The following is a 15345-nucleotide window of genomic DNA, read 5'->3' as shown; positions in this document are numbered from 1 at the left end:
GAGGAAGTGGATAGTTTTAGATACTTGGGTGCAAATGTGGCAGGAAAAGGTGGAGTGAAGGTGGAGGTAGAATGTAAACTGAGAGAAGTGAGTAAATGCCTTGGTGGATTAAAAAATGTAATGAGGAATAGACATTTGGGAATGGATGCTAAGAGGAGACTGTATGAAGGAGTGATTGTGCCAACAGCACTGTTTGGGGCAGAAACATGGAACATAAGAGAGGAAGAGAGGAGGAGTTTGGATGTGTTTGAGATGAGGTGTCTGAGAAGTATGATGGGAGTTACTAGGCTAGAGTGAGAAATGAGGAGGTGAAGAGGAGAACAGGGGTGGAAAGGGAGTTGGGAGATAGGGTTGATGAAAGAGTATTAGGATGGTTTGGGCACATGGTAAGAATGAGTGAAGAAAGACTAGTAAAAGAGGCATGGAAGGCAGATGTGGAGGGATTGAACATGAGGGGACGAAGGGGGCTTTGGGGAAGAGGGGAATGTCTGTTGAGGAAGGACGGGAGAGGACAGAAGACAGGGGTGAATGGAGAATGGTTGTCTATGGATGATGTTGTGATGCATGAGGTGGAATGGGCGGGGGGGATGGGGGGGTGAGGTAGTATGTGTGAGTAAATTTGACACAGCCCAAAGGGATTTCTCCCCGTCTTCTCCTTTATGCATCGGGGGACGGAGAGGGGGGGTCGCCAATTTAATGAAGCGGCCTTGCTGTGGATGTGCTGTGTCTTGCGACACTGCTTCTGACCCAGGGCAGTGGACAAGGTGCAGGGATGACCCATCATCCAGGTGCTAAGATGAGAGGGAGGGTGGAGTGTATTCAGGGATGGAATGGGTGGGAATGATTTTATGCCTTTTCCTTTTTGGCTACCTCCCTTGTAAGGGGGAAAAAAGCCTTGGTATGAAGGAATGTGTAATATCTTAAACAATTATTTTAGCTCGGTATTCGTAAACGAAACACCTCAAAGTGAATTCCAAACTGAAACCTGTGAAAAGTCTGGGGTAAACTTACTATGGTAAATATAACAAAAGAAAAAATTAAAAGGTGTATAGACAAACTCAAAGTTAATAAAACACCAGGGCCTGACGGTTGGCATCCAAGAATCTTAAAGGAAATGAAAAATGAGATTGTTGTTCCATTAGAAATTATTTTCAAGAAATCCATCATATCCCGAGATGTCCCAAGAGAATGGAAGCTAGCTAATGTTACTCCCATATTCAAAAAAGGTGACAAAAAGAAACCCAATAACTATAGGCCTATAAGTTTGACTTCAATCGTAGGAAAAATAATGGAAACTATCATCAGAGATGCTATCGAACATCATTTAGAAAGTAACTGTTTGATAAATGATAGCCAGCATGGTTTCAGACGGAAACGTTCTTGCGTGACTAACTTACTCGCATTGTACAACACAGTTATCTCGAATTATGACAAAAGAAACAATATAGATTTAATATATCTAGACTTTGCAGAAGCTTTTGATACCGTCCCACACGAAAGACTACTTACTAAATTAGCTTTGCATGGAATAAGTAGTATCCTATTAGGTTGGACTAGTAATTGGTTGAATGGTCGAAAACAGAGAGTTGTTTTAAATGGAAAAACTTCTGGATGGAAAAGTGTTGCAAGTGGAGTTCCTCAGGGTTCCGTTCTTGGGCCACTTCTATTCATAGTATATATAAATGATATAGACCATGGACTAAAATCTACTGTTTCCAAATTTGCTGATGTTACAAAACTGTGCGGAGTGGCAAATGATCACTCAAACCAATTAGATATTCAAGAAGATTTAGATAAATTACAGCAATGGTCTGAAAAGTGGCTAATGAAATTTAACACAAGTAAATACAAGGTAATGCACATAGGTAAAAATAACAGTAAGTACGATTACAAGTTATTTGGAAATTCATTAACAAAAGTGGATAGTGAAAAGGATCTTGGCATAATTATCAGTAAAGATCTCAAATCATCTAAGCAGTGTATTTCAGCCTCTGAGAAAGCAAATAAGATTCTAGGACTGATTGCGCGATCTTTTGATTTCAAAAGTCCATCACTCATTAACAAGCTATATAAATCATTAGTTCGTCCACATTTGGAATATGCTGTTTCCGTATGTTCACTGAATCTCATTAAAGACATTGACAGACTGGAAAAAGTACAACGGCGAGCCACAAAACTGATTCCAAATATCAAAAATAAATCATACGAAAATCGACTAAAACACATGAATCTGTTTTCCCTAAAAAAGCGTAGACTCAGAGGTGACTTGATACAGGTCTTTAAGATTTTAAAGGGAATTGACATCAAAAGTGACAAAATTTTCACATTGAATGAGAATCAGACAAGAAACAATGGTCTCAAACTGTCCGGAAATATATTCAATTTGGAAGTAGGTAGAAACAACTTTGCCAACCGTGTAGTGAATGAATGGAATAAACTTCCTGCACAGGTAGTGCAATGTAGTTCAGTTCGAAGCTTTAAGAATCATTTAGATAAATACCTAAGTAAGATGCTGTAATGATTATGATTTATTTTATATTATTATTATTATTTTTTTTTTTTATCATTTGTCTGTCTGATTTTCATTTATTATTAGTTATATGTCAATTTATTATTATTTACTATTTACCTGTTTGTTTATTATTCAACTATACCTATGCATTTATGTATTTTATTTGTTATTTACATTATTATAGTTTTTATTTATTGTTTTATTATTAATATGATTTTTTTTGCATCCGACCTAGATATGGACCAAAAGGTCTCCTGTCAGCATGCTCCGCCTTTGTAATCCTTTGTATTATTACTTAGAGTAAAATAGAATGAGTAAATCAGCAGTGACTTTATATTTTATAAGGTGAGTATTATGATGAATCATTGAATTGTCATACATCAGGCATCTGAGGCTACGCGCGAGAATTTGACTTGTATTGAAGAGGTTAATTATCTGGCATCTATCACATACTCTCTAGGTTTCCACATTCATTCATCAGCACTTTTCGGTGAACAAGGACCGTGTTCCCTCAAAGTAGCAATAGGCTGAAAATGAACTGTCACCTGTTTGGTGGCTAGAAAAGGAACATATCTATAAATCCTGTCACCTATGTCCCTTAACCTCTTCACTCCGGGGCACATCGCATGTCTGGCAGCATTAGCTGCCCGATGTGCGATGTTGCGTCATAATAATCAAATTATAAAAAATAAAGTCACTGCTCCCTCGCTCGTTCTCTTTCACCCGTGAATTTTGATAACCATAGAAAATATGATGAAGCCAGTTTAGAGAGAATGAGGGTCACGCAGGTGCGACTACAATAAATATAATCAAGACGCCGACGTCGGCATCATCGCGTACCCACTTGCTCCTCAATACGCCTACGTAGGCATCACCAAATGGAAGTGGTTAAACTTTATCACTTTCCCAGAAATACTAGAATCATATCAGTGGTAAAAGTGAGCTTGAAGGTAGAGGCAGAAAGGTGGGATGGTAGAGATATTACTCAAGACCCTAAAGAACTGATTACATATTACATGATCAACATAACATACGGGTTAAGACTTACTTGGGGTTCTTCCGCACATCATCCAGCTGTTGTATGACAGTTGAAATATTAGAGCTGATCATCTTGAAGTGCACAACTGCATCTGAGGCCAAGAAATGTTGGTAAAGTGGTACAGACTCCTGCTTCTTCATCAGACTGATGATGTATGGACAGGCAAGCACAAGTTCCTTGCTTACGGTTGGCTGATCAGATTGACGAGAGAATCAGAACAGAAAATTAATCACACAAGGTACTGCAATATAAACAACCCAAATAGTATTCTACTCAAACACCTACAATAACTTGCTCCAAGCATCCAACATGTGCATACAAAAACACACATTCATATTACAAAAAAACTCCACAGCAGACCTCCCAATTCTATAGTTTATGAACTCCACCAGATATCAACCGAATTGAGAACTTACTACTAAGACAAATAAGAACACCACTAGTATGCTTTATGTTCAGGTCACCACTCCACATTAAAATAGTACCAATACAGAACTGGCCTGACTACAGACTCCAATTGCCCAAGATGGAATCACCAGGTAGGAAAATACAGAAAGGGAACTCTCAGTCCTTTCAATTCAGCCCATTTATTCATCTTTTGTAACATCCATGGGAATAAAATGCAGCTTTCTTATCCCTCTGCCACAAGAGAATGGGAAAAAAATGGAGTCCTTATAATGTTATGGAAATATTTAAGATGGGCAGCAAAACTTGTTGATAACAGTTTAAAAAGTGGTTCAGAATTCCTTTATGAAAAGAGAAGTCTCTAAATATAAAAGAAAGCTGACTTATCAGGTGCCCCTACATTTTTAAAAGGGTGCATACCCCAGTATATATAGTCCAAGCTCTCCCATATCAAAGAGGTGGCAGTCAATGCACACATCCACTTCATTCACATTAAAACCCATTCAACACCCCTCCCATCTCTGCACCATGTGAATAAAGGGTCATCATTGTCTCCTGCCTCACAACTTGGGTCAAGGGCAATATAGTAAGGTAGAGCACTTCCACAACAGGGCCCGGCAGCCAAAGTTAGTTTACACCACCCTAGTACAGTGGATATATCTACATAATTTCAACACAGTACAGCTTAATAGTCATACATCTTAGCTACATGAAATCTTTGGCCTCAAACTATAAGCACTCACCAAGTTAGAATCAACATATCTCTCATATAATGGGGTCGGTACAGGAGGAAAGTCTTGAAATGTGGAGCAGTTACGGATTGCTGTGTGAAGTCTTTGCACATAATCAAAGTGTAGGGGAAGGTCATAAGCTTGAGCAAGAAAGGTGCGAATCTCTCGGTCAGACCAGGTTCTGGGAAGAAATAAATACATTTCTGAACAATAGTTCTATAAAATAAAATAAAAAATTCTATAACTGGGTTGAGTATTCAGCCTTACTATTTTTCATACACTAAAACAATTAAATCTACCAAGATTCCAATTGAAACTTATCTGGAAAGGAGATCTTCACAGCTGGACCATGTTCTATGTACAAAAGACTTGAATATATCATCATTACGACAACATATGCTAATTTTATTTCTAATATCTATTATAGCACTCTATAATACTCACTGTTTACTATTTCCTAAGTCCTCTAACAGAGGGTCCTCTCCATAGGTTTTTGTCTACCTGACTATTATAGTTGTAACATACAGGAAGTATACTTATGGAGTCTCAACTCTCTCTCTCTCTTCATACCTAGCTTTCTAGCTATATACCAGGAGCCTCTTCCACTTTATGAGGGAGTAGTTGACCAAGGCACAAACCCACTCTCACCCATTCCACTCTCATCCACCACCCATCTGTTTCTCTCTCATCTTAACTCCCTATTGATGAATGGTCATCCCTGTCTCCTGTCTATTACCCAGGTCAAAAGCAATGCAGCAAGACTATTAATAGTTTTGAATTTGCTTATGGTTTTAACTTAGGCTATATCATCTTTTAAACTTATCCATTTAATGTATATATATGAAAAATTTTGTTTTCTCAACACTGTCTAATCCTGTTATTAACTTACCCTGATTCATCAGTATCATAGAGGTCAAAGATAGCTTCATAGGTACGTATCAGTTTTGTACTCATTAGGAAGTAGAAATAAGAGAAGGAGAACTGCATGTCATTACCATGTCTAATCTTATGGGATGAGGTCATTTCAAATTGATGATGGAATCTGCAAGAGAAGTAATGTATACATTTAATGACAGAGTTGTTTGATCTTTATTACAAAAATTTTCAATGCATAATATATATATACATATATATATGTATATATATATATAATATATATATATATGTATATATATATATATATATATATATATATATATATGTATATATATATATATATATATATACATATATATGTATCAATGGCTTTTCCCCCCCTTACAAAGGAAGTAGCCAAGTCAAAAGGTATATACCCACTCCCACCCATTTCAATCCCATCCACCACCTTTCCTCACTCTCATCTAAGCTTCTCATGGAAGGCGGACCATCCCTATATCCCACCCACTGACCTGGGTCATAACCATTAAAGCAAGACACAGTGCATAGCAAGGCCGCTTCACTTAATCAGCAATCCTGCCCTATCTATCCCTTCATACATAAAAAATAAAGATAGTAAAAAATTCCTTCAGGCTGCATCAAAATATCATTCAAACATAACCAATCCATACACCCCCCATCCTTGCATCACAGTATCATCTACACACAGCCATTCTCCACTCACCCATATTTCCTGTCTTCTCCCTTCCTTGCTCAACAGGCATTTCTCTCTTGCTCAATGCCCCCTTTCATCCCATCCATCCATCTCATCCTCAGTCATTCCCAAGTTCATTCCATCCACCTCTGCCTTCCACATATTTTACTAATCTTTCTTCACTCATTCTTTCCATGAGTGCAAACCATCCTAATACTCTTTCATCTTCCATATCCTTTTCCACCCCCGCTCTCCTCATTTCTATATCCAACCTTGTCATGCCTACTATATTTCTCAGAAGTTTGATCTCAAACACCATTAAACTTTTCTTCTCTGCCTCTCTTAAATTCCAAGTCTATTCCATACAATGCCATTGACACAATCACCCCTTCATATAATCTCCACTTTGCATCCTTTCCCAAATACCTATTTATCATGACACTTCTTAATCAACCTAGACATTTACTTGATTTTCTTAGTCTACAATTTACTTCCATTTCTGCTCCATTTCCTGCCAAATGTGAAGGAGATACTGAAAGTGGCTCAGGACGAGGGACAGAATTTGGAAAAGGAAATCAATGACATGCATAGGATGGGTACATACTAAAAAGAAAAAAACTAAGGCCAATGAAAATCAAACTAAGAACTCAAATGATAGCCAAAGAGATAATATCAAAAGAGGCAAAACTAGCAAACAGTGAAAACTACAAAAATGTGTGGATAAAAAAGGAAATGAATGAAGGGGAAATAGAGAAAGATAGGGCACTGAGAAGTGAAGCTAAGGAAAAAACGAGAAAATAACGGAGACTGAAAAAAAAAAAAAAAAATTGAAGAGTGCTGGATCCGAGACTGAGAAAATGGTACATCAGAAAAATGGAAACATAAACCAAAAAAGAGAAGAAAGGAAAAAATTAAATATGGCATATACAAATATGGATGGTATTATTTCTGGAATGAATTAAAAGACTATTTGTCATTAGAGAAACCAGACATAATGGGAATTGTGGAGACAAAACTGAAAGGTCCTATACAATCAAGTATGGTGGGACAAGGTTTATACAACTTGTGGTTGAAAAAGAGAATGTGCAAACAAGGGGGAGGAGTCATGTTATTGACTAGAAAGGGCCTAAATGTAAAAGGCAGCAAAAGGTAAGGAAAATGTGGAATTGATCACAATTAAAGTAAAAAATTGGAGTATGAAAAGCAGAAAGGTTATAATTGTATATGTTCCCCAAAAACAAAGACTTGATCTGACAGCAAACACTCAAAATTACTGGAAGACACAAAGAATGAATTAACAGAGACACTGAAATATGGAGAAAACATAGTAATTATGGGTGTCTTTAACACAGAGGAAATAAATTAGGAAGAATTGACGATAAAAGGTGGAGAGGAACACTGGGGCAATGTCCTACTGGATCTGACCATTGATTATACATTGACTCAATGGGTCAAAGAAAACACTAGATATAGACACAATGAAGAACCATCGAGACTAGACTTGTGACTTGTTCTTCACTTCTGAGCCTGAAATTGTAGAAGAAATAAATTATAAGACACCAATTGGGAGGAGAGACCACATACTAATAGAGTTTGAGCTGAAGGAACAAAATATTGTGAGAAGAAACTAGAAACATAGAGAAGGAAGATTAATGTACAACAAAACTGATTTTGTAAAACTTAGACATTTTTTTCAAAATGCTAGTTGGGAAAAATTTGCAAATGATGAGACAAAGATGGAAGAAAAATGGAACATTCTTAAAGAATTATATAAGGAGGGAACATATAAACATGTACCTAAGTAGAAACAAAAAAGGGTGTACATAAAGTATTGGTATAATAAAAAGTATACCAATGCTAAAGATGGAAGATACAAAGCCTGGAAAAGATGGAAAAAAGACAAAAAAGTGACCAAATAGCAAACATACATCAAACTGAGAAATGAATATGTAGACATATGCATAGAGGAAAAAGAAACTATGGAAAAGATATAATAGACAAATGCAAAGACCAACCTAAACTATTTTACAGATATGTAAATGATAAACTAAAAGACAAACATGAAATAGTGAAACTGCGTGAAGGAAACAAAGAATACATAGAAGATGTAGAAATGGCTGAAGTAATGACCAGACACTTTAGGTCTGTATTTACAATTGAAAGCTCACAAATGTGGGATGAAGGACAGCAAGAAGGATCCCCCAAAATGAAAGAAATAATGGTGACACAGAAAGAAATAAGGGACCAAATAAACTTGGCGTCAGAAAGTCATATGGGCCAGACGGAATAGCGAACTGGATATTAAAAGAATGTATAGATGAACTCACAGATAAAATACACAAGATAATTGACTTCTCACTCAAAGAAGGAAAAGTACCACAAGATTGGAAAAATGCAAATATTGTACCAATATACAAGGGAGGAGATAAAGAAAATCCAACAAACTATAGACCAGTATCCCTTACAAGCACAATTGCAAAAATATGCGAAAGTTATTAAAAATAAATGGACTAAACACTTGGAAGAGAACAACATACTAAACCCCAAGCAATTTGGATTTAGAAGTGGAAGATCATGTACTACAAACTTAATATGCTTTTACTCAAGATTAATAGAAATAATACAAGAAAGAGATGGTTGGGCAGACTGTGCCTTCTTGGACTTACAAAAGGCTTTTGACAAAGTACCACACAAAAAGCTACTAAGAAAAATTGAAATAATAGATGGAAAACAAGGAAAATTATTGGAATGAATGAGAGACTTCTTGAACAGAAGAAAAATGAGAGTGGTACTTAGAGAAAAGAACTTTAATTGGGTAGATATGATAAACGAAGTCCCCCAAGGCTCTGTATTGCCTTTGATAATGTTTGCTGTTTATATAATCAACATGGATTAAGGCAGAATGATGCAAAACTATTGAAGAGAGTAAGTACAGAAGAAGATTGCAAATCTTTTCAAGAAGACCTGGACAAAGTCTGGAAATGGAGTATAAAGAATGAAGTGAATTTCAACATTAAGAAATGTAGTATAATGGAATTTGGAAAAAGCAAAAATAGAATATTGGGTCAATACAAAATTGGTACAAAGGAAGTTACAAAAGTAAACTCAGAAAGGGAACTAGGACACCAGACAAACATGTAAACAAAATAGTTGGAGAAACTTACAATTTAATAAGATCAATGAAAGTAGTCTTTGACTACATGGATGAGGAAATGGTGAGGAGGATACTAGTTACAATGGTAAGACCTAAATTAGAATATGCAGTGTCACTATGGACACCTATTAAAAAAAAAAAAAAAAAAAATCAGAGCAATGACAAAGATTGCACCAACATTTAGTAAGTTGACATATGAACAAATATTACACAAACTAAACTTATCAACTCTGGAACAAAGAAGAGAAAGAGGTGATTTGATAACCATCTACATATTTATGAAAGGGATGGAAATCCTTGATAGGAATGACCTACTTAAATGGGACAGAAGAAATACAAGAGGACATGAGAAGAAGCTTAAGACAGTTACAGAAGATATCTGAAAAAGAAACAACAGCTTTCCACACAGAGTAATAGATACATGGAACAAATTGAAAGAGAAAACAGTGAGTGCTAAAACTATACATAATTTTAAGAAAGAACCGGATGTGGAAAGATACAACTGCAGGTCATTACGAGCATAGCTCTCCTCCCACAAAATACAACTAGGTAAATACCTAAAGCTATCCACTTCCTCCAGCCTCTCTTCTTTTAGACTTACTTCCAACTCACTGCCATCCCCTCCCTTTACACATCTTATCACCTTACTTTTATCCACATTTATCTTCAAATTTCTCCTACTGCATGCCTTTCCAAATTCTGTCACTAACTCCTTTAATCCCCCCTCTGACCCTGCTATAAATACAGTGTCATCAGCAAACAACATCTGGTTCACCTACTTTTCTCCATTTTCTTGAACCATCTCCAGTACCATTGCCCATTATCATCACATTTACCTCCTGCATCCCCACAACCAATGTACACATTGAACAGCCATGGCAACATGACACATCCCCTACACAGCCCTGCCTTTAACTCAAACAACTCACTCTCTTCATTTCTAATTCTAACACAGGCTTTATTACTCTAGTAAAAAATCTTGATTGCCCTGAATAGCTTTCCCCCAATCCTATATATATGCAAAACTTCCCCCAGTGCCTTACTGTCTTCCAAATCTAAAGGCCCAAAAAACATCCTTTCCTTTTGATAAAGCTGTCTCACATATCTGCCTTACTACAATAACCTGATCCATACAACCCCTACTTTCCTGAACCCACATTGTTCCTCACCAATTATTCCCTCTGCTCCTCTCCCAATCCTCTCAATTAAAAACCTCCCACAAGCCTTCTCAACTACACTCCACAAACTGATCCCTATGAAACTACTGCACTCATATTCATCCCACTTTCCCTTGTAAAGTAGAACTATACAGGCACTCCTTCAGTCCTCCAGCACTCTACACTCCTTTAGACACACATTAAAACTCATTAGCCAGTCCACTATCATCGTACCTTCCTTCTTCAGACAGCATGACAGTCATCTAACCAAGGTGCCTTAACTGCTCTCATAATTTTTAAAACTACTAGCACCACATCTTCTCTTATTTCTCCTCTATTTTCCTCTCCCATCACTATAAATTTTTCAGCACCTTCCACTGCTACCACCAATTCCTACCTATCCTCCTTCATATTCAACAGCTCTCTAAAGCACTGCCCATCTTCCCCTCACTGCCTCCTCTTTTGTTAACATCTCCATCTGTGCCTTTTACCTTTTGTTTTCTACTTGACTTGAATCCTCTTACTCTCTGAACTTCCTTCCAAAACATATTTTTACCGCTTTCAAATTTTCTGTCATACTCCTCCCCATTATACATTTGCCCTCCTTTTGCTTCCTTTATCTTACTTTTTTTTTTTCTTTGTACCTCTCATATGTTTCTCTCATCCTACAGAGCAACAAGTCCCTGAATGCTCCCTTCTCTCCTACAACCTTCTTCAATTCGTCATCCTACCACTCACTACCCTTTCTTCTATTCCTTGTCATCATCCTTGTTCCACGTACCACTTTTGCACACCTTGGCAATCTCTCCTTGAAACACCCCAGTTCCTCCTCCACTCTTACTTCTACTCTATTCTTCACCATCTCCCATATTCTCTCAGCTTCTTGTTTTCCTGTTCCTTTTCTTTCTCATTTACTCTAGGCATCTCCCTACCTTCTGCCCTTTTCTTTTTTCCATCTATCCTCCACTCCCAACTTACCTTCCACCAAAAATGACCTGACATTCCTTCAATATCTCCACTAAGAACATGGTTATTCAAAACTCCTGGATACCACTACATAATTTATTAATGTCTTATCAACTACCCTTCCATCCACCACCCTTTCCCATATTTGTTTATGTTTGACTTTTTCCTTAACCCCTTGAATACAATGATGCCTACATAGATGTCATTAGGCATGAGTGAGTATATGAGGATTCCAGCATCAGTTTCCTGGTTATATTTATTTTGTGGTTGCAACCGAGTGACCCTCTTATTGTGAACAGGCTTGATAACTTTTAGAGCGACTGGAGGAAGTGGATAGTTTTAGATACTTGGGTGCAAATGTGGCAGGAAAAGGCGGAGTGGAGGTAGAATGTAGATTGAAAGAAGCGAGTAAATGCTTTGGTGGATTAAAAAGTGTAACGAGGAATAGACATTTGGGAATGGATGCTAAGAGGAGACTGTATGAAGGCATGATTGTGCCAACAGCACTGTATGAGGCAGAAACATGGAACATAAGAGAGGAAGAGAGAAGGAGTTTGAATGTGTTTGAGATGAGGTGTCTGAGAAGTATGATGGGGGTTACTAGGCTAGATAGAGTGAGAAATGAGGAGGTGAGGAGGAGAACGGGGGTGGAAAGGGAGTTGGGAGATAGGGTTGATGAAAGAGTATTAGGATGATTTGGACACATGGAAAGAATGAGTGAAGAAAGACTAGTAAAAGAGGTATGGAAGGCAGATGTGGAGGGAGTGAACATGAGGGGACGTCCTAGGATGAGGTGGATGGATGGGGTGAAGGGGGCTTTGGGGAAGAGGGGAATGTCTGTTGAGGAAGGATGGAAGAGGACAGAAGACAAGGGTGAATGGAGAATGATTGTATATGGATGATGTTGTGATGCATGAGGTGGAATGGGCGGGGGGATGGGCGGGGGGATGGGGGGGGTAGTATGTGTGAGCAAAATTTGACGCAGCCCGAAGGGATTTCTCCCTGTCTTCTCCTTTTATGCATGGGGGGACGGAGAGGGGGGGTCGCCGATTTAATGAAACGGCCTTGCTGTGGATGTGCTGTGTCTTGCGACACTGCTTCTGACCCAGGGCAGTGGACAAGGTGCAGGGATGACCCGTCATCCAGGAGTTGCTAAGATGCGAGGGAGGATGGAGGGGTGTGGAATGTATTCAGGGATGGAATGGGTGGGAATGATTTTATGCCTTTTCCTTTTTGGCTACCTCCATTGTAAGGGGGAAAAAGTCTTGGTATATGTATGTACAAACATTCCGTGTGAAAGAGAACAAGTCTAACAGCTGTAACTTTATATTTTATAATGTGTGTATTATGATGTATCATTGTATGTCAGGCAGCTAATATGCATTCAAATATTTGACTCATATTGTATTAGCTATCATCAACTCTCCAAACACATCTCCTTCATCAACTCTCCACTATGAATTTTACCTGGCACTCCAAACTTCCAAACCACTCTGTCTATTGGTTCATCCCTACTGTAGCAATGAGATTTCCCAATATCACTACAATGACATTCCTCCCAAAACTCTCTAAGCACTCATTTAAATCTATCCAAAAAGCCTCCCTTTCCTCTACACTCTTCTTGCTACCAGGTCCATACGTGCTTACAAAGACCAACATCCCCCTTCCCAGCTTCATCTTCATCCATATCAACCTTGAAGAAATCTTCTACTCCACCACACATTTACCTATCTCCTCACTTAATAGTAGAGCCAACCCTTCCCTCCCTTGTCCTCTCCTCACTCCAGCCACCCTCCCCACTACACTCCAAAACTCAAAATCTCCCCTCCCTTTCAACTTAGTTTCACTTTATGCCTACACATTACAAAGGATTACAAAGGCGGAGCATACCGACAGGAGACCTTTTGATCCATATCTAGGTCGGATGCGAAAAAAAATCATATTAATAATAAAATATTAAATAAAAACTATAATAATGTAAATAACAAATAAAATACATAAATAAATGCATAGGTATAGTTAAATAATAAACAAACAGGTAAATAGTAAATAATAATAAATTGACATATAACTAATAATAAATGAAAATCAGACAGACAAAAGATAACAAAACAAAAACAAATAATATAAGATAAATTATAATCATTACAGCATCTTACTTAAGTATTTATCTAAATGATTCTTAAAGCTTCGAACTGAACTACATTGCACTACCTGTGCAGGAAGTTTATTCCATTCATTAACTACACGGTTGGCAAAGTTGTTTCTACCCACTTCCAAATTTAATCTATTTCCGGACAGTTTGAGACCATTGTTTCTTGTCTGATTCTCATTCAATGTGAAAATGTTGTCACTTTTGATGTTGTCAATTCCCTTTAAAATCTTAAAGACCTGTATCAAGTCACCTCTGAGTCTACACTTTTTTAGGGAAAACAGATTCATGTGTTTTAGTCGATTTTCGTATGATATATTTTTGATATTTGGAATCAGTTTTGTGGCTTGCCGTTGTACTTTTTCCAGTCTGTCAATGTCTTTAATGAGATTCGGTGACCATACGGAAACAGCATATTCCAAATGTGGACGAATTAACGATTTATATAGCTTGTTAATGAGTGATGGACTTTTGAAATCAAAAGATGGCGCAATCAGTCCCAGAATCTTATTTGCTTTCTCAGAGGCTGATATACACTGCTTGGATGATTTGAGGTCGTTACTGATAATTACGCCGAGATCTTTTTCACTATCCACTTTTGTTAACAAATTTCCAAATAACTTGTAATCGTACTTACTGTTATTTTTACCTATGTGCATTACTTTGCATTTACTCTTGTTAAATTTCATTAGCCACTTTTCAGAAGCCACATCTATCTTCCTTTTCACAACCATAATGTCTATCTCTTTCCTTCTACTCACTCAAACCTTAGGGAAAACTCTTCCCAGACCCTCTTATACCTTGACTTCTCATAGTAATGTATCCCTTATGGTTACAGAGAGCAGAATGCCTGGACCTATTGCTCCATCTTGTTTTAGCTGCCTTTTACGACCAGAGTGGGAAAACTAGGAGGCAGTATTCTTTCATCCCTGTGCCACTGGGGACAGAGGTGAAAATGGAAATACATATTCAAAGAAGTGGGGATGAAATAAATAAAATAATAATACATACATACATATACCAAAGTCTTTTTCCCCCTTACAAGGGAGGTAACCAAAAAACAAAGGCATAAAATCCACTTCCACCCATTCAATCCTCACATACTCTACCCCCCCTCCCTCCCTCTTTTCTTGGCCCCTCCAGGATGATGGGTCATCCCTGCATCTCGTCCACTACCCTGGGTCAGAAGCAGTGTTGCAAGACACAGCACATCCACAGGAAGGTCGCTTCATTAAATTGGCAACCCTCCTTTTCTGTTCCCTCATGTAGAAAAGAAGAAGATGGGGAGAAATCTCTTTGGGCTGCATCAATTTATTTTTCATACATACTCCCTCACCTCCTATCCCCCACCCACTCCACCTCATGCATCACAGCATCATCCATACACAACCATTCTCCATTCACCCCTATGTTCTGTCTTCTCCTGTCCTTCCTGAACAGACATTCCCCTCTTTCCCAATGCCCCTTTTACCTCATCCATCCATCTCATCATTGGTCGCCCCCTCATGTTCAATCATTCAACCTCTGCCTTCCACACATCTTTTAATAATCTTTCTTCACTCATTCTTTCCATTAGTCCAAACCTTCACAATACTCTTTCACCAACCCCATCTCCCAACTCCTTTTCCACCCCCATTCTTCTCCTCAACTCTTCATTTC

At 37.9% G+C, this 15345-nt stretch overlaps 1 protein-coding gene across 2 annotated transcripts in view; it reads right to left on the bottom strand.

Annotated features, from left to right (window-relative positions):
- The window catches only part of LOC143041528 (N-acetylglucosamine-1-phosphotransferase subunits alpha/beta-like), a 142691-nt gene that overhangs the window by 21025 nt on the left and 106321 nt on the right, over positions 1–15345 (bottom strand). For both annotated transcript variants that reach the window (XM_076213509.1, XM_076213510.1), the window contains exons 14-16: positions 5577–5729; positions 4700–4868; positions 3561–3742 (exon numbers count right to left, since the gene is read on the bottom strand). In XM_076213509.1, coding sequence (XP_076069624.1) covers positions 3561–3742; positions 4700–4868; positions 5577–5729 — 504 coding nt within the window. The remainder of the gene's footprint in view (positions 1–3560; positions 3743–4699; positions 4869–5576; positions 5730–15345) is intronic.

The sequence above is a fragment of the Oratosquilla oratoria genome, chromosome 31, assembly GCF_046742065.1.
Source record: "Oratosquilla oratoria isolate Oo_2021 chromosome 31, ASM4674206v1, whole genome shotgun sequence".
In the NCBI taxonomy this organism is placed as follows: Eukaryota; Metazoa; Arthropoda; class Malacostraca; order Stomatopoda; family Squillidae; genus Oratosquilla; species Oratosquilla oratoria.
Note: the sequence above shows the minus strand (reverse complement) of the source record. Positions and strands in the feature narration are given on the sequence as shown.